We start from the raw sequence: 14,447 nt of genomic DNA, 5'->3' as shown, positions 1-14,447 counted from the left end.
CCCCTGCACAAAGGAAAAGCCATTTGGTCAGTGGCAGGAAAGTAGCTTAGTGTATTCTGTAGGTTCAGAAAGCCCTACTAGAATACCATAGTGATGCCCTTATGAAGTGAGAAAAATGAAAGCATTAATGATATCATACACTAAAAGCAATATTGAGCCCCCCAAATACTAATACAGATTAATCACATAAAATTCCATAGGATCGGTGGCTTTTAATTGTTATTTGTTCTTTCTTTTGGCCTATTACTTGATCTCTGTTCTCTTAAAGGGACCGACCAATGAAAGCTTATTTTCTCACTATGGAGAAAAATCATTCTGTGTCAACAATTGCAGAGATAATAGATTACTAGTATTCATTGCTACAGTGGGAGTAATAGTTGATACTACAGAGAGTACAAACACTTGAATGCTGACTGAAGTTTTCATTCTAGGAAATTAAAGACAGTGGTATAATATCTACTCACATACTTCTTGGAGAAAAGATTTGCAGAGTCAATAGTTGGGGATGGAGAAGGGCGTAAAGAGGGTGGCAGCATGAGCCAAGGCCACAAATAGGTCCTAGCATTTGCTGGCCCAAGTTTTGTTGCAGAAATGCAACACCAGATGTAACATGAAAGATGGGTCATTGGTACAGTCTGCCATCAGGGCCAATCCCACCAGTTGCTTTTTCCTTGTGGTGGTTGCTTCTTGTAGGTAATCACAGATCATGTGGGGACTTCTAGACAAGATGAGTTCTTCTTTTACCATTACTTACAAATATCTGGAAAGATCAGAAACAGATGCCCTGAATCATCCTTCATTGTACAGTTACCACTGGAGGGGGAGGCATATGGCCCTGAAGTTCTGAGGTCTTTCATTAAATGAAGCTCTGGTTATCACTAGGTTTTATGATTTTCCTTCAGCAGCAGTAGCAGCAATTTAGCTGCTGGTGCCTTTATACTACCCATCACAATGGCTGTCCCTGTCCAGTCTTTCCTTGTCTGTTCTCAGCTGGCAAATAAGAACTTCACAGTCTGAAAACTATTAGTTAGTTGTGAGATGAAGCATGTTTGTAGAGATGAATGTTGTTTTCTCTGTTTATAGGAGAAGCCCCGATATCCAAGCAAAAGAAGAGTTATGGAAACACATTCAGTGAGTAATAGTTGTTCTTTCTCATTGTTTTAAAACCCATGCAGTTTTAATGCAGTTGGAAGAAAGACTGCTTGTACTGAGAGGCAGCCTCAGCGTGATGCCTGCCAAAGCCATTGCCACCATGTGTAGCAGGCACGGGGAGCACAGGGTCGTGGTGCCTTACCATATCAGCAGCCTATCTACAGGCAGCCCTGACACCTCCTCACCTTGGGTCATTTAGTCTCACTTCTAAATGGACCCCAGACAGGCCAATAGTTTACAAATAAATACCAAGGAAAAAAAAGACACCCACCACAGGGGAGAGAAGCAGATCTTTTATAGGGAAATGGGGAATGGCTGGAGTCTGAATGTAGAAAAATTGAAAGAACACAAAAGAGCTACAGACAAGGTTTTACCCCTCCTATTTTTTCTTGAACACATTTTTAGTTTTTATAAATTTGTATTGGTTTTACTAACACTGTTTTGGGACAAGATTAGAAAGGGAAAACTCAGCTGCCGATTGTGAAAGATACTAGCATTTATACCAGCACCACAACTATCATTTTCTTGCTTATTCCTTTACAGAAAGGAACTTGTGGATCCATCCGGATTGTCAGAAGAACAATTAAAAGAGATTCCGTACACTAAAATAGAGTGAGTGCCTTTGAAAATCTTCTCACAAAAGCTTTATTAGTGCTTGTGAGTAATCCATTCTAATTCTTCAGTTGTGTTCCAGGCAGTGCTTTAATTTGTCTTTACATTTTAATCAAAATTAGGTGACAGTAACGAAAGAGGAAGAAAAGTGTGTATTAAAGCTACTTATTCTACACTATAATCAGTATCATCTCTTGTTAGCCACCTCTTTGTACATGATAGGTACAAGGGGGCTTTTCCTGATTAATGTCAGTTTTGAAATAAATTCTTTTCTGAGATTCTCATTGATAAAGTTTTTTATCCATTATTTTACACCAAGAGAATTATGTTGACCATAAAACTCTCAATATGAGCCCAGTCCAATCTCTGGCATAGAAGCAGCACATTGAACAGGCTCCATGAAAGCACAGCAGGAGTCCCCAGTCACCAGTGTAAGAGGAACCATACCTGTTGACTGTGTTTTCTGCCTTGCCAGAACTTGGTTAAGAGAAAGTGAGTGCCTGCTTTGTTCCCCTTCTGCAGCTATGCTGCTTTCCCACCACAGTTAAACAGCAGATTGGTACACCCCAGCCACCCTCTGTCCCATCTTCAGGTCAAAGATTTGAATATTCATTTGTTTTTGATTATTAAGGTATAATCAACAAATAAAATGGGTGTATGTTTACAGTGTACAATGTGATGTTTGGATATATGTATACATTGTGAAAGGCTGAAATCAAGCTAATGTATCTATCACCTCACATACTTTTTTTTTTAATGGAGAGAACACTTAAGGTCTACTTTCTTAGCAGTTTTCAAGTGAGGAGTGAATTCTTAATGTTAGTAGCTAGGACAGTGGACCAACTTTTTCCATTAGGAATGCCATTTTGTCTGCATTATAGATTTTGTTTTCTTCCACACTACTAAAAAGAATTCCACTGTGAGGAATAATTTCATTTAAAATTTGGTGGTTAAAAAATATACATACACACACACATATGTATACACAAATAACTATAAAGAGCTTCATTTTCACATATGGTCAAGGGAGCATTTTTCTTGTGAAATTTAAGTCACTCAGGCTTTCAAAGCCTAGAGGAGTCAAGTTCTTTTTAAAACTCTGAAAGTTGCTATTCTTTTGCGGTTTCAATATTAAGGAAGAACTCCTACTTTTCCTCTTCTGACTTTGGGTGTTTGTTCCCATTTTTTTTGGTTGCTTGTTCAGGACACAAGGTGACCCAGTCCGCATCAGGCATTCTCATTCGCCACGAAGTTACCGGCAGTATCGCCGGTCCCAGTGTTCAGATGGGGAGCGATCAGTTCTCTCGGAAGTGAAGTAAGTGGGCAGGCCAGAGCCATCACCATCATGGCTCCGGAACAGTGCAGTCGAAAAGAACTTTACTTGCTCATGGAAATGTTTCATATGTACACTGTAGTACTCTTCCAACTTAATTTCTGATTCTAGGTACTGTTCCAGTCACTAATTCTAAAACTCATTCTCTGCAGTTCAAAAACAGATCTTGTACCACCGCTTCCGGTGACTCGTTCTTCGGATGCTCAGGGTTCTGGGGACGCTACAGTTCATCAGGTTAGTAATAGTAAGGTTTGAAGAAGGTGTTGCATTGATGACAATTTTGAGAAGCATTTTGTGCTTTGGAAAGTTCCTTTGGGGAGGTAGGGCAGGCAGTGAAGCCTTAATGTCATTCTGAGATTCTGTATTTTAAAAGAATGTGTAGAAATCATGGAAGGAAAAGTGCATGATCAAGAACCTTGGTACAATCTGGGAAGAGTTAGGAATAACAGGTAGAGGTAGTGGGGCAAAGCTGAGGATAACAAAGATTGTAAGATTGTTTGGAGCCAGAATAAAGAAACAATTGTTTCACTAATTAAAAAGCAACAATAACAACAGGTATTTTGAGCCAGAGAAACAGAGAGAAAGTGACAGACTCACATTGTTAACTAATAGCAGACGGAAGAATTACTTAAGTCCTGTTTTATTTCTGTCTTTTCCATCACAATTACTTGCATTCTGGAAATGTTTTTAAAATGTAGTTAAAAAGGAATTCAGAGACAGAACACCTAGCTGCCTTAACAAAATCACTTTAACACTTAGCTGAATTTGATAATCGGGGGAGCGCTGTGGCAAACATAGTTCAGGAAGGGTTTCATACCACCTCTCATGGTGTATTTTTTAATAAGATGGGAAAAATGTGGGCTGAATAAGACAGTTGGATGGATTTATATCTGGTTAAACAACCACTGTAAAACTCTAAAAACAAAGTTGATGTGTCTGATGGATCAGGGTCAGCCCATTGTTCGTCGTGTTGTGGTTTTCAGTGCCGTTTGATCATGGATCCTGTAGAAAAGCCAGTTGTATCTACTGACTCTCATCCCAAAAAATGCATGTAAGCACATGTACAGTTTTTTGGATCACATAAGAAGCCTGACACCAGCAGTATCTATCATGTGTGGCCCTTTTTGTTTTTATCAATGACTGGAGCAAGGCCTGTGCTGGTTTAAGTTAGGTTCCCTAGATAGATTCTGAAATGGAGATCTGCATGCAGGAAGCTTGTTGGAAAGCGCCCATGGGATCCACACTTGTTGGGGAGAAAGTGAAAGATGGGTTTGGGCAGAGGCAAGAGCTGATCCCACAGGGAGCTCTAGAGTTGAGATGGCTCTTCAAATTCATCCTACCGTGAGACAGGGGGGTTGAACCTTTACACATTCACACTCACCCCATAGAAATCACTGGGTAAGGGATGTTCAACTGAGGGCAGTTCCTGGGGAGGGGCTCAGTTTTGAGCTACATGGCAGGCAACACTCACAGCAGCTGGAGAATGAATGCCTCAGTCTAGAATGGAGGTCTGCATGGTAAACACAGCTTCTACTATAATCTGTGTAATATTTGATGAGATCAGCCTGGGAGAGCTAATAGTTGTCCAAATAGACATTTGGTTTAAAGTTGACAGTACTTTTTCAAAATTATATTCATGATTAAGTTTAGGCTTTGCATTCTGACTGACCTGAATCATTTGTGTTTCATCTCTGCATACTACTTGTGTAACGTTAATACTGCTAAACTTCTAAGCCTCAATTTTTATACAGTGTAGATAACTTACCTCCTACGGTTATTGTGATGATTAAAAAGCAGTTATCATTTGGTGTTTTATTTATTTATTTATTTTTGGTCTTAAATTTTAGTTGGTTTCAATACAAGTAGTAATTTTTATTTCCACTCAGGAATTAAAAAAACTTACACACATTCTAAGTTGGAAGAATAGCTTTCACTTTGCGGGACACAAGAACTCACATGCATCTTCTGATCAGTGGCACTGATTCTAAGCCTGTCTCCAGAACACTTTTGATTTTGAATTCAGTAAATATCCAGTGAGCCCATCTAAGGAATGTCAAGCACTGGTCTGAGCAATCAGCAAACCATGGCCTAAGGGCCAAATCTAGTCTGCTGCCTTTGTACAGCCCGGAAGCCAGTAATGGTTTTTACACCTTTAAAGGGTTGTTTAAAAGCAAAACAAAGTAACAGTAACATGTGACACAAACAGGATGTAGTTTACAGTCTGGCTCTTTATAAAAAAGTTTGATGGCCCTAGCCTAGACGTGGAGGCATAAAAGTAAACAGTTAAAACATATAGGAGTATGCATTACAAAGAAATGCCTGAGCTAGAGAAGCAACAGAGTGACCTCACTTCACATGTTTATGGTGTTCAGAGAAGGCCATCTCAGAAAGTGGCATTTAAAGCTGAGACCTGGCAGGTGAGGAGGTGGCCGCAAGGCTGATGTAATCAGAGTGAGGAATATAGGGAAAATGCTGACTCTGGAGAGGGCCTGGGTATTTGAGGAGCTGAAAGACCAACATGCACTGAGCATGAGGGGAAAGGCAGATAACACAAGGCCTTAAAGGCTGTGGGAAACGTTTGGATCTTATTGTTTTATTCCAAGTGCTAAAAGGAAGCCACTCATCGGCTGCCATGCGGAGAAAGGGCTGGAGTGACCAATGGAATCTAGAAAGGTGCATTTCCTAATGCAACTTTTAAGTTCTAATTTCCACCACAATGCCCCCAGAGTTCTGGCAGTGACCTGCCCTACACCTCACCTTGCCTTTTCACGCAAAGGCTGCTAAGAATGGGGAAGAATAGCAACTTAATTTCTTAAGGTCTGCGGAATGGACAGATTCAATCCTAGACAAACAACATAGTACTTATTTCAGGTCCTCGCCTAGCAATTTTTTCTGGTGATTCTTCTGCTGTATTCCTCTCTCACATTCACTGGGGTCCTCTTCCCACCTCTGGCTATCCAGAAATCTTCCATCCCAGATAGACTGGTTCATACTTCCCATGATAGGCAGAATAATTATTCCATCAGTGCTTTTTGAATGTCAGTAAAACAAATTAAGCCAGTCATAGGAACAGATTAAAGGTAACTGCATTTTAAAAGAGGGTTTTTTTTGTTTGTTTGGTTTGGTTTTTTTTTTTAGCTCAAATCTCAAAATAGACTGGGACAGTGTAGCCCATTATTTGTGGGAATATACATTTGGGGAAGGAAATATGCTTGCCAGCCTGATACACTAACAATGTTAGGCCATCTGTTGGAAGTAAGAGCAGGAGGGGTTTGTGTAAGAAGGAGCAGTTGTGAGTTAGTGTCATTCTCAGAGCCTCCACCTGTGATGATGGGAGATGTGTAAAACCTAAGTTTTACAAAGTAGTGGATGTGGTGCCCAGGCTCTGGTAATCAGTTGCCCTGTTTCTCCATACGAGACAAGTGATAGGGACTCACAAGACATTGTTCCATTCATTGACTGCTGAAAATATAATCAGGGGATTATAAATTGCCTCCAACTCTCTCCATCACTATCCTGTTTGCAAAAGTGAGAAGGTTGAGAGCCTGGTTTGGGAATTATTAACAAAAGTAATGACAGATTTGGGTGAATTATGCCTAATATTCATGAATAAAATCGTTATGAATGTAAATGTCAGACTAACTTTGTATATAAAACAAAGATTAAATACAAACTTTATTTTGCACAACTATTTAGAGGGAACATTTATTGAATAGCTTTTGGTATTATGAAACTTTTGAATTAACTCAGTATCTTCAATTTAAGAGCAGCTTGGTTTCTGATGTAATGAAAATACTTCATTTGGTTGTTTTCTTCTGAATCTTTCTATATTTTTCAAATATATTTTATTTTAGAGAAGAAATGGGTCTAAAGATAGCCTGATGGAAGAAAAACCTCAGACATCTCCAAACAACCTGGCTGGAAAACACACAGCAAAAACAATAAAAACTATCCAAGCTTCCCGCCTCAAGACAGAGACTTGATCCTGATGAAGGGTCAAGGGTAGGGGTGGGAAGGTTGTGTGCACCACTGGTACTTTTGAAACTGTGAAATAGATACCTTGATTCAAATCTCAGACCTGCGAGTATTTCAGCATAAGAAAATATGTTCTTTTGCTTTTTTTTTTTTGAGATGTTATCACTCTGTCGCCCAGGCTGGAGTGCAGCAGCAGCACGTCAGCTCACCACAACCTCCACTTCCTGGGTTTAAGCGATTTTCCTGCCTCACAGGCGTGCGCCACAATACTCGGCTCTTTCTGTATTTTTAATAGAGACAGGGTTTCACCATGTTGGGGGCTGGTCTCAAACTCCTGACCTCAAGTGATTGGCCTGCCTCAGCCTCCCAAAGTGCTGGGATTATAGGCATGATTTAACTACAGCACAGTCGTGCTGAAGCACCTTTTCGTTTGAACTGGAAGAATAAGTATTTTGTAAAAATTCACTTGAAACCACATTTTCGTTTCTGGAACAGGATAGCAGTCATTCATTTCTGACTATGTTGTGTCTGTGTCCACTACAACCAAGACCAGATGCATCTGATGAACGTTCTGGAAATCTGAACTGCAACTAGCCTGCTGTGCAATAATACAAGTGGGAGGACGTCTTCCCAGCTCTGGGTTGGTTCTCAAGTAGCGCCCAGATGCAAAAGGACTGAGGCATCACTTTCAGACTGCAGATATTTTTATTCATATAGTTCTTTATAATACTGCATTTTGTGGTGTTAAGTTCCACCAGTTATTTACAAATGATGTAAAAAGCTTTGTTTTTAAGTGTTAATTTCTAAAGTGTTCTTGTCTTGTGTTTTCAGAAGTCTATGTGGATTTCAGTTGATCCCTCACCCCAAACCTCAAATGATCCATCCACCCTGCTTGGCCATCTAACTCACCGGCTCTCCCCAGTGACTATTTTGGACCTTTCCTCTCTATAGATGACTTTGCAGTCTCCGGGGAAAATACGCAGGATGTCTTATATCTCCCCCTTACCACATACAGTTCTCTCCACAGCTGCCAGCAGCCCTAACCTTTCTCTCTCTCCGCCTGTGCTTTGGATGCTCTCCCAGCCTTTTCAGGATCTTTCTATCTCCTCCTCCTCCTATATTAATGTATTCAATCATTCTCTCAGCTAAATCCTTGCTACTTGGTTTTAAATTTAAAACTAAGACTAAAGAAAACTATCTTTCATAACCACAACCCCCCACCCACTAGCAACTATGATTTTCCTCTCATTCTCAGCCAATCTTCATGCAAGGAGTTATCTTTAGTCATTGCCCTCAATTCAACTAATCCATATCTTAAGTGATTAATATCAATCACTGTGTCACTTAATCCCAGGGAGAATTTTTAGGACATTCTTTTGCTTCTTTAATGTAATCCTATTTTGCTCCTACCACACACTGACCACCCTTTCTAGCTTATCATGCTTTACCTTGCCATTAGTGGAGTTTCTCTAACTTCAGACCCTAGGCCCTCTTCCTCTACCCCGGGTAGATCTCATTTATACCCATGGCCTTAAGGTTTATTTCTGTAGTTTAGACTACCGAGTAATGTGCTACTGCAAAAAGACCCTGTGGATTTCTCAAAAGTAATTTAAGAATTCAACTGTTTAAATGCTGCTCCCCAGCTGGATCTAGAGTCATTATGCTCATCAGTGTGCAAGCTCGACACCTAGCAGTTATGGACAGACACCTCCACTATTACCAAGTCTAGTTGGTTCTGTCATCAAAGTATAAACAATTTTATTTCACCAATTTTACTAGAGCAAGATGGTCTCTCGCCTAGACAACAGTAAGCAACCTAGTTCAAGTACCTTTTTTTTGCAAATCTGATTTTCCACCATGGACTTATCTTGCTTTAATAAAGCCAGAGGGAGCCTGAAGTGGTGCGTCTGGCTTCTTTACCTACCTCTTCAGCCTCATTTTGTAACACTCCCACCTCCCATAATAGCCATCTTACATGCCTCAGTAAACAACTCAATTCTGAAACAAGGCACTGAAGAGGGAAAGCAGCCAAAACTGTCACAAAAGTAAGTGGACTTATGGTATCTTTTTTTCTAGCCCAAGCCTCTGCATGTCATTCCCCCAATTTTGCCTTGTGAAAAATATGACACATACCTTTGGTCTCAACTCTTTCTCAGGTTTCCCCAAGAAAATCCTATCATGGAACTCATCTCATAGTGAAGTTTCACGTGTGATGACATTCCCTCCACTCAGCTATGTTTCCAAAGGGAAGAACTGTGTTGTGCTCATCATCGTGTTCTTAGCTCCTAGTACAGTGCTTTCAATAAATTTTTTGAATACCTGAATACATTATTTGTTGTTTCTTGCAAAGTGAAGGCAGAAGATATGCCAATATTAAGTGTACAATCTAACTGGAGAGAAAAAATGTATGCATTGGGTGTAGTAAAGCACACCTGTCACTAGAAATCAGTCTAGTTCTCGCAACGATTTTTGAGTCACTAGAAGAAAGTACATTTCTCTTTGGGCCAAACACAAGCTATTTTAAGGCTATTAATTATAGTGACAGCAGTGAAAACTGATCAAAAAAGAAGCCCTCCTCCCTTATAACATTTTAGAAACAGCTATTTCTGGCAGTTAATCACTTAAAACACAAATGTCAAAATGCATTAATATATTTATTCACATCCTCACTGTCTTTAAGTGTGTATTTACAGACTCCAACAGTCAATTATGTCAGAAATCCTCAGACTCCCGGCAATTTCAAATGAGCCAAGCAACTCTTGTGAAGACCAAATTTTCAAACTCTTCACCAAGGACATCCTAAGAGAAAAAATAAAGTACTCAATTCGACAGCAGATATTTTTGTGTAACATTTTAATCAAGAACTTGGTAATTAATATGCCTGCGATTTGACAAGTTTTTAAAAAATTCAATGACTACATACACATAAAAACAATTCTTAAGGGATCCAGAATGCCAGTACTAGGCGTATTTATTTCCCTTGGGCTTCTCAGGATGTATCAGCAAAACTTTTCCAAAAATAAGATGTACCATTTGTTAACTCACCTAAATAGCTACAGACGGAACAACACTACCAATGTACCACTAACATTAATACTCACTAGAGAAGGAGCCCCAATTTAAAAGGTGATAAAAATTCCCATTACAAAGTGCTTTATGACATATCACCCTACCTTCAGGTCACCGTTGTGCTCCCACATGGTATTCAGCTAGCAGCAGTCTACACTTAAGGCATCCATCTTCCACCTGAACAAAAATTAAAACTGGTTAAGACAAACCATACACTTGTGGCTGGCAGGGTCAAGATCACGCGTGTAAATGTAAAAGCAGCAACTGTTACTTCTGCAGCTCCTACACCAAAGATATCAAATTCAAGGGCAGGAAAAGGCTGCAAAGCGTTTAATTTACGCCTTTTTTGACACCACATTCACTAGTTTCCAAAGTGAATGGGCAACACAAAGGCTGACACTGCGGCGAGGTCGGCTCTACGACATAAGGTTGCTGACTGACTGACAGTAATCTTCTGATTACAGCCTAAAAACGAACACTACATTTCAGAGGAATTTTCTCACGATTTAAAATCCGACTTAGTAATGCAAAGTGAAATGAGATGCGTTTTAAATGGCGACTGGTCTCGCACCAACGTGAAAACTCACCTGCAGGGTAGGTGATCACCCCCGCCGAGTACCGCATATGTAAACAGCCGTAACCAGGCCCTCAGCTTTTAAGTTATTTTGCCCGGGGGCAGGGCAGACATAAAGTCAGGTAAGGCCTTTTCACTAACGAAAATAAAACCAGGCTTATCTGGAAAACTCCCTGGCATAGTCGATGATCTAAACACAAATCCCCCAGCTCCCCGTTTCCAAGCTTGGGAACGCAGGCGCGAGGCCAGGCCGCTACCCTTCACGCGTTCACGGCCCCGGACACTTCGACACTGTCCGGCCGCCGCAGTCGACTCACCAGACTCAGGGTGGCCGCGTTCCCCCGCCCGGCGCCCCGGCGTGAGAGACCACACGGCCACAGCCACGCGCCATCCCGGAAGACCCAGCAAGAAAACCACACTAACCTCGCACCAAAAGGAAGAAAGGCCGCACTGCTGTTCCCACAATGCTTTTCTAGAAGTGGAAGGACCCACTGTCCGAGGCGCGAAGGGGGAGCGAGCTGTACCATCGGCCGCTGCACTCCCGCGAGACGCCGCCGTGTGGCCGGAGGGAGAAGTGCCAGTGAGGGACCGAGGGGCGTGTCACCAAGGGAAAGAGGAGCCTGAGTTCTCAGCCCGAGTCACCTCTGCGGTTTTGTGACCAGTTCTTTCCATAGAGGAAGTATCCAGACCTCCCCACCCCCGCCCACCCAGCCCAGGGTCAAGAGCATATTGTCAGTGCTGGCAGCAACAGGAGCCCAAAGGATTTTAGACCACCATGTCTCCGGCTGTGGAAGAGCAGGGTCATTCATTCGAAAGATACTCAGTCAGCACTTACTATGCTCCAAGCCCTGGCCTGAGTGCCTGGGAATCAGATGTGGGTGAGCCAGGCAAGGTTCCTGTGGTACATTCTGCTTGGGTGAGAAGGCCACTGACCAGGTGAGCCCGGATGCTGAAATCCCACAATGTAAGTGCCAGGAGGGCAGCAAAAGAAGGTCATGCCATAGAGCAGCGCTGTCCAATGGAAACAGTGTGAGCCATGAATGTAATTTTAAATTTTCCAATTGCCACATAAAATGTAAAAAGAAGGCAGGGTGCAGTGGCTCATGTCTGTAATCCCAGTACTTCGGCAGGCTGAGGCAAGTGATCGTCTGAAGTCAGTCGTTCAAGACCAGCCTGGCCAACATGGCAAAACCCCGTCTCTACTAAAAATACAAAAATTACCCGGGCTTGATGGCGGGCGCCTATAATCCCAGCTACTTGGGAGGCTGAGGCTGGAGAAATCGCTTGAACCCGGGCGGGGTACGGGCAGAGGTTGTGGTGAGCTGAGATTGCGCCACTTTACTCCAGCCTGGACAAAAGGGCGAAACTCCATCTCAAAAAAAAAAAAAAAATGTAAAAAGAAACAGGTCAGATTAATTTTAATAATAATCCAACATATGTTAACTATTTCAACAGGCAATCAATATAGAATTAATGAAATTATTAAGATATTCTTTTATATCTACTAAGTAATAAAAATCCAGTGTATATTTTATACTTCCAGCACATTTCGGTTCAGACTAGACACATTTCAAGTGTTCAGTAGCTCATGGGGCTAGGCATAGGAAGACTGGAGGTGAACTTTGAGCAGATGTGTGAAGGCAGTTATGCAAGATCTGGGGACAGGAGCCTTTGGCCAGTGTGGCTGGAGTAGAGTAAGGAGTGCAGAGTGACAAGATGCAGCTGGAGAGCCAGGCAGGAGCAAGGCACTTAAGGTCTTGTCACATAGGGTAAGGTAATGGGATTTTATGCTGAAATCTTACAGTTGATTAATTATCACCACAAAAATAAAGCAGAGTTTGTTAATTGGCTTTTTTCCTGATAACCATAACTCCTTGAAGGGACAAGAGTGGCAGCAAGACAAGTTGTATGACGACAACTAGGTCTCCATGTTTCTCTAAGTCCTAGCAGGGATTCATCCAGAGACCGGTCTCAGCACCTTTTGTTGTTTCTTGGAAGCCTACTTCTATAAAAGAAAGAAGGAAAGAGAAGAAAAAAAGCTTATCTCCAAATACATCAAGTTATATACATTAAATACAGTTTTTGTATCTCAGTCATACCTCAATAAAGTGGTTTAAAAAAAAAGAAAAAAGAAAATTCAGGCTCACAGCCCAGTGGTCATCACACAAAGACTAGCATGAATGATAACAAAATCAATCTGGAGACAATGACTGTACAGAGGTAGTAAATGTATAATTGTTACAAGAAGGTAAGTAACTCCAGACTTCATTAGGAAGTCACTGTAACATCTGGGGCAGAAGTAAGGTTGCAGAAGGAAGGCAATACCGCCAAGACTGTCCTTTAAAGACAGCGAAAGGCATTGCGGGGATTATAAAACGCCTTAGTCTTGCCTTCTTGCTAGGGAAAGTCGGTGACATGTTTTGGCTGTGTCCTCACCCAAATCTCATTTTGAATTGTAGTTCCCATACTCCCCACGTGTTGTGGGAGGGAGCCGATGGGAGGTAATTGAATCATGGGGTTGGTTGCCTTCATGCTGTTTTCGTGATGGTGAATGAGTTCTCGGGAGATCTCAGCAGATCTTTGCTCCGCTCTTCTTCCTGCTGCCATGTGCAAAAGGATGTGTTTGCTTCCCCTTCCGCTGTGATTGTAAGTTTCCTGAGGCCTCCCCAGCCATGCTGAACTGTAAGTCAATTAAACCTTTTTCTTTTATAAATTATCCAGTCTCAGGTATGTCTTCATTGGTAGCATGAGAATGGACGAATGCAGTGAGAGAGGAAATTTTCTTGGACTGGAGCAGCCAGCATACCTAGGTTTAGATCTCCCTCTGACATTTGTTCCCTTAGGTATGTCACCACCATTGTGAACCTGAGTTTCCTCATTTAAAGGTAATAACTACACACATGTACTCTATAGGTTAAAGTATTAAGAAAGGTTTGTGGAATCACATAAAATTGTGTGTGGTACATAATGACGTCCAATAAATGACTCATGAGCTAGACTTTTCCTCTCTTTTACCCCTACCCCAAATATGGAACCTTCTTGGATTGAGTTCTTATGAAAGGGGGAAACATGCTGTTTTTCTTTTAATGGCTTTACATTATTGCTCCCACTTCGCTCTTTTCTCTTCTTCCCTTTGTATCTGCTCCCTAAACTTTCCAAAATTAGGCAGGGGAAAGGCATTTGTTCCAATTATTGGATCAGTGTTGGGTATTAGGAAATAAATTCAAAATCCTTCCTCTCCCCTGTCTGCTTCAGCCTCCCGAATCCTGGTACAGAAAACCCAATTATTAAGTACAGGTAAGCAGAAAGGACATGAGAAGAAGATAGTGGATATTTTCTACCTGGTCTGTGCTTCCTCCTTGCCTGCTGGGCTGAGGCACTGTGTAAGGATGTTCAAGCCACGCAGTGGTATTGCAAACGGAAGCAACCTTGGTTTCCCTGTGTGGAAGGCAGAATAATAATCTCTCCCCAAAAGACATTCATGTCTTAATCCCCAGAACCTGTGAATATGGTGAATTACATAGCAGAAGGGGCTTTGTATATGTAATTAATATTAGGAACCTTGAGATAGAAGGATAAAGATGGAAGAAGGCAGCAGAAGAGTTAGAGATTTGGTAGAAGGGAAGGCAGGAGAAATAGACATGAGAGGGACTCAACCCTCCATTGCTGGCTTTGAAGATGTAGGAAGGGGCCAGAAGCCAAAGAATATGGGCAGCCTCTAGTACCTGGGAA

The 14,447-nt window shown here is 41.6% G+C and overlaps 1 protein-coding gene and 1 pseudogene across 2 annotated transcripts in view; one reads left to right on the top strand and one right to left on the bottom strand.

Annotated features, from left to right (window-relative positions):
* Positions 1-8,395, top strand: part of EPB41L4A (erythrocyte membrane protein band 4.1 like 4A) — a 256,390-nt gene extending 247,995 nt beyond the window's left edge. Inside the window, exons 19-23 of the mRNA XM_011958280.1 lie at positions 1,084-1,131; positions 1,696-1,764; positions 2,969-3,079; positions 3,250-3,331; positions 6,952-8,395. Coding sequence (XP_011813670.1) covers positions 1,084-1,131; positions 1,696-1,764; positions 2,969-3,079; positions 3,250-3,331; positions 6,952-7,080 — 439 coding nt within the window. The 3' untranslated portion in view covers positions 7,081-8,395. The remainder of the gene's footprint in view (positions 1-1,083; positions 1,132-1,695; positions 1,765-2,968; positions 3,080-3,249; positions 3,332-6,951) is intronic.
* Positions 8,396-10,522: 2,127 nt separating this feature from the next.
* Positions 10,523-11,483, bottom strand: LOC105523468 (annotated as a pseudogene). Its single transcript, XR_001003612.1, has one exon. The product of XR_001003612.1 is annotated as an uncharacterized protein ADARB2-AS1-like (transcript).
* Positions 11,484-14,447: the final 2,964 nt, after the last annotated feature.

The sequence above is a fragment of the Colobus angolensis genome, unplaced genomic scaffold (assembly GCF_000951035.1).
Source record: "Colobus angolensis palliatus isolate OR3802 unplaced genomic scaffold, Cang.pa_1.0 Scaffold465, whole genome shotgun sequence".
Taxonomy (NCBI): domain Eukaryota; kingdom Metazoa; phylum Chordata; class Mammalia; order Primates; family Cercopithecidae; genus Colobus; species Colobus angolensis.
Note: the sequence above shows the minus strand (reverse complement) of the source record. Positions and strands in the feature narration are given on the sequence as shown.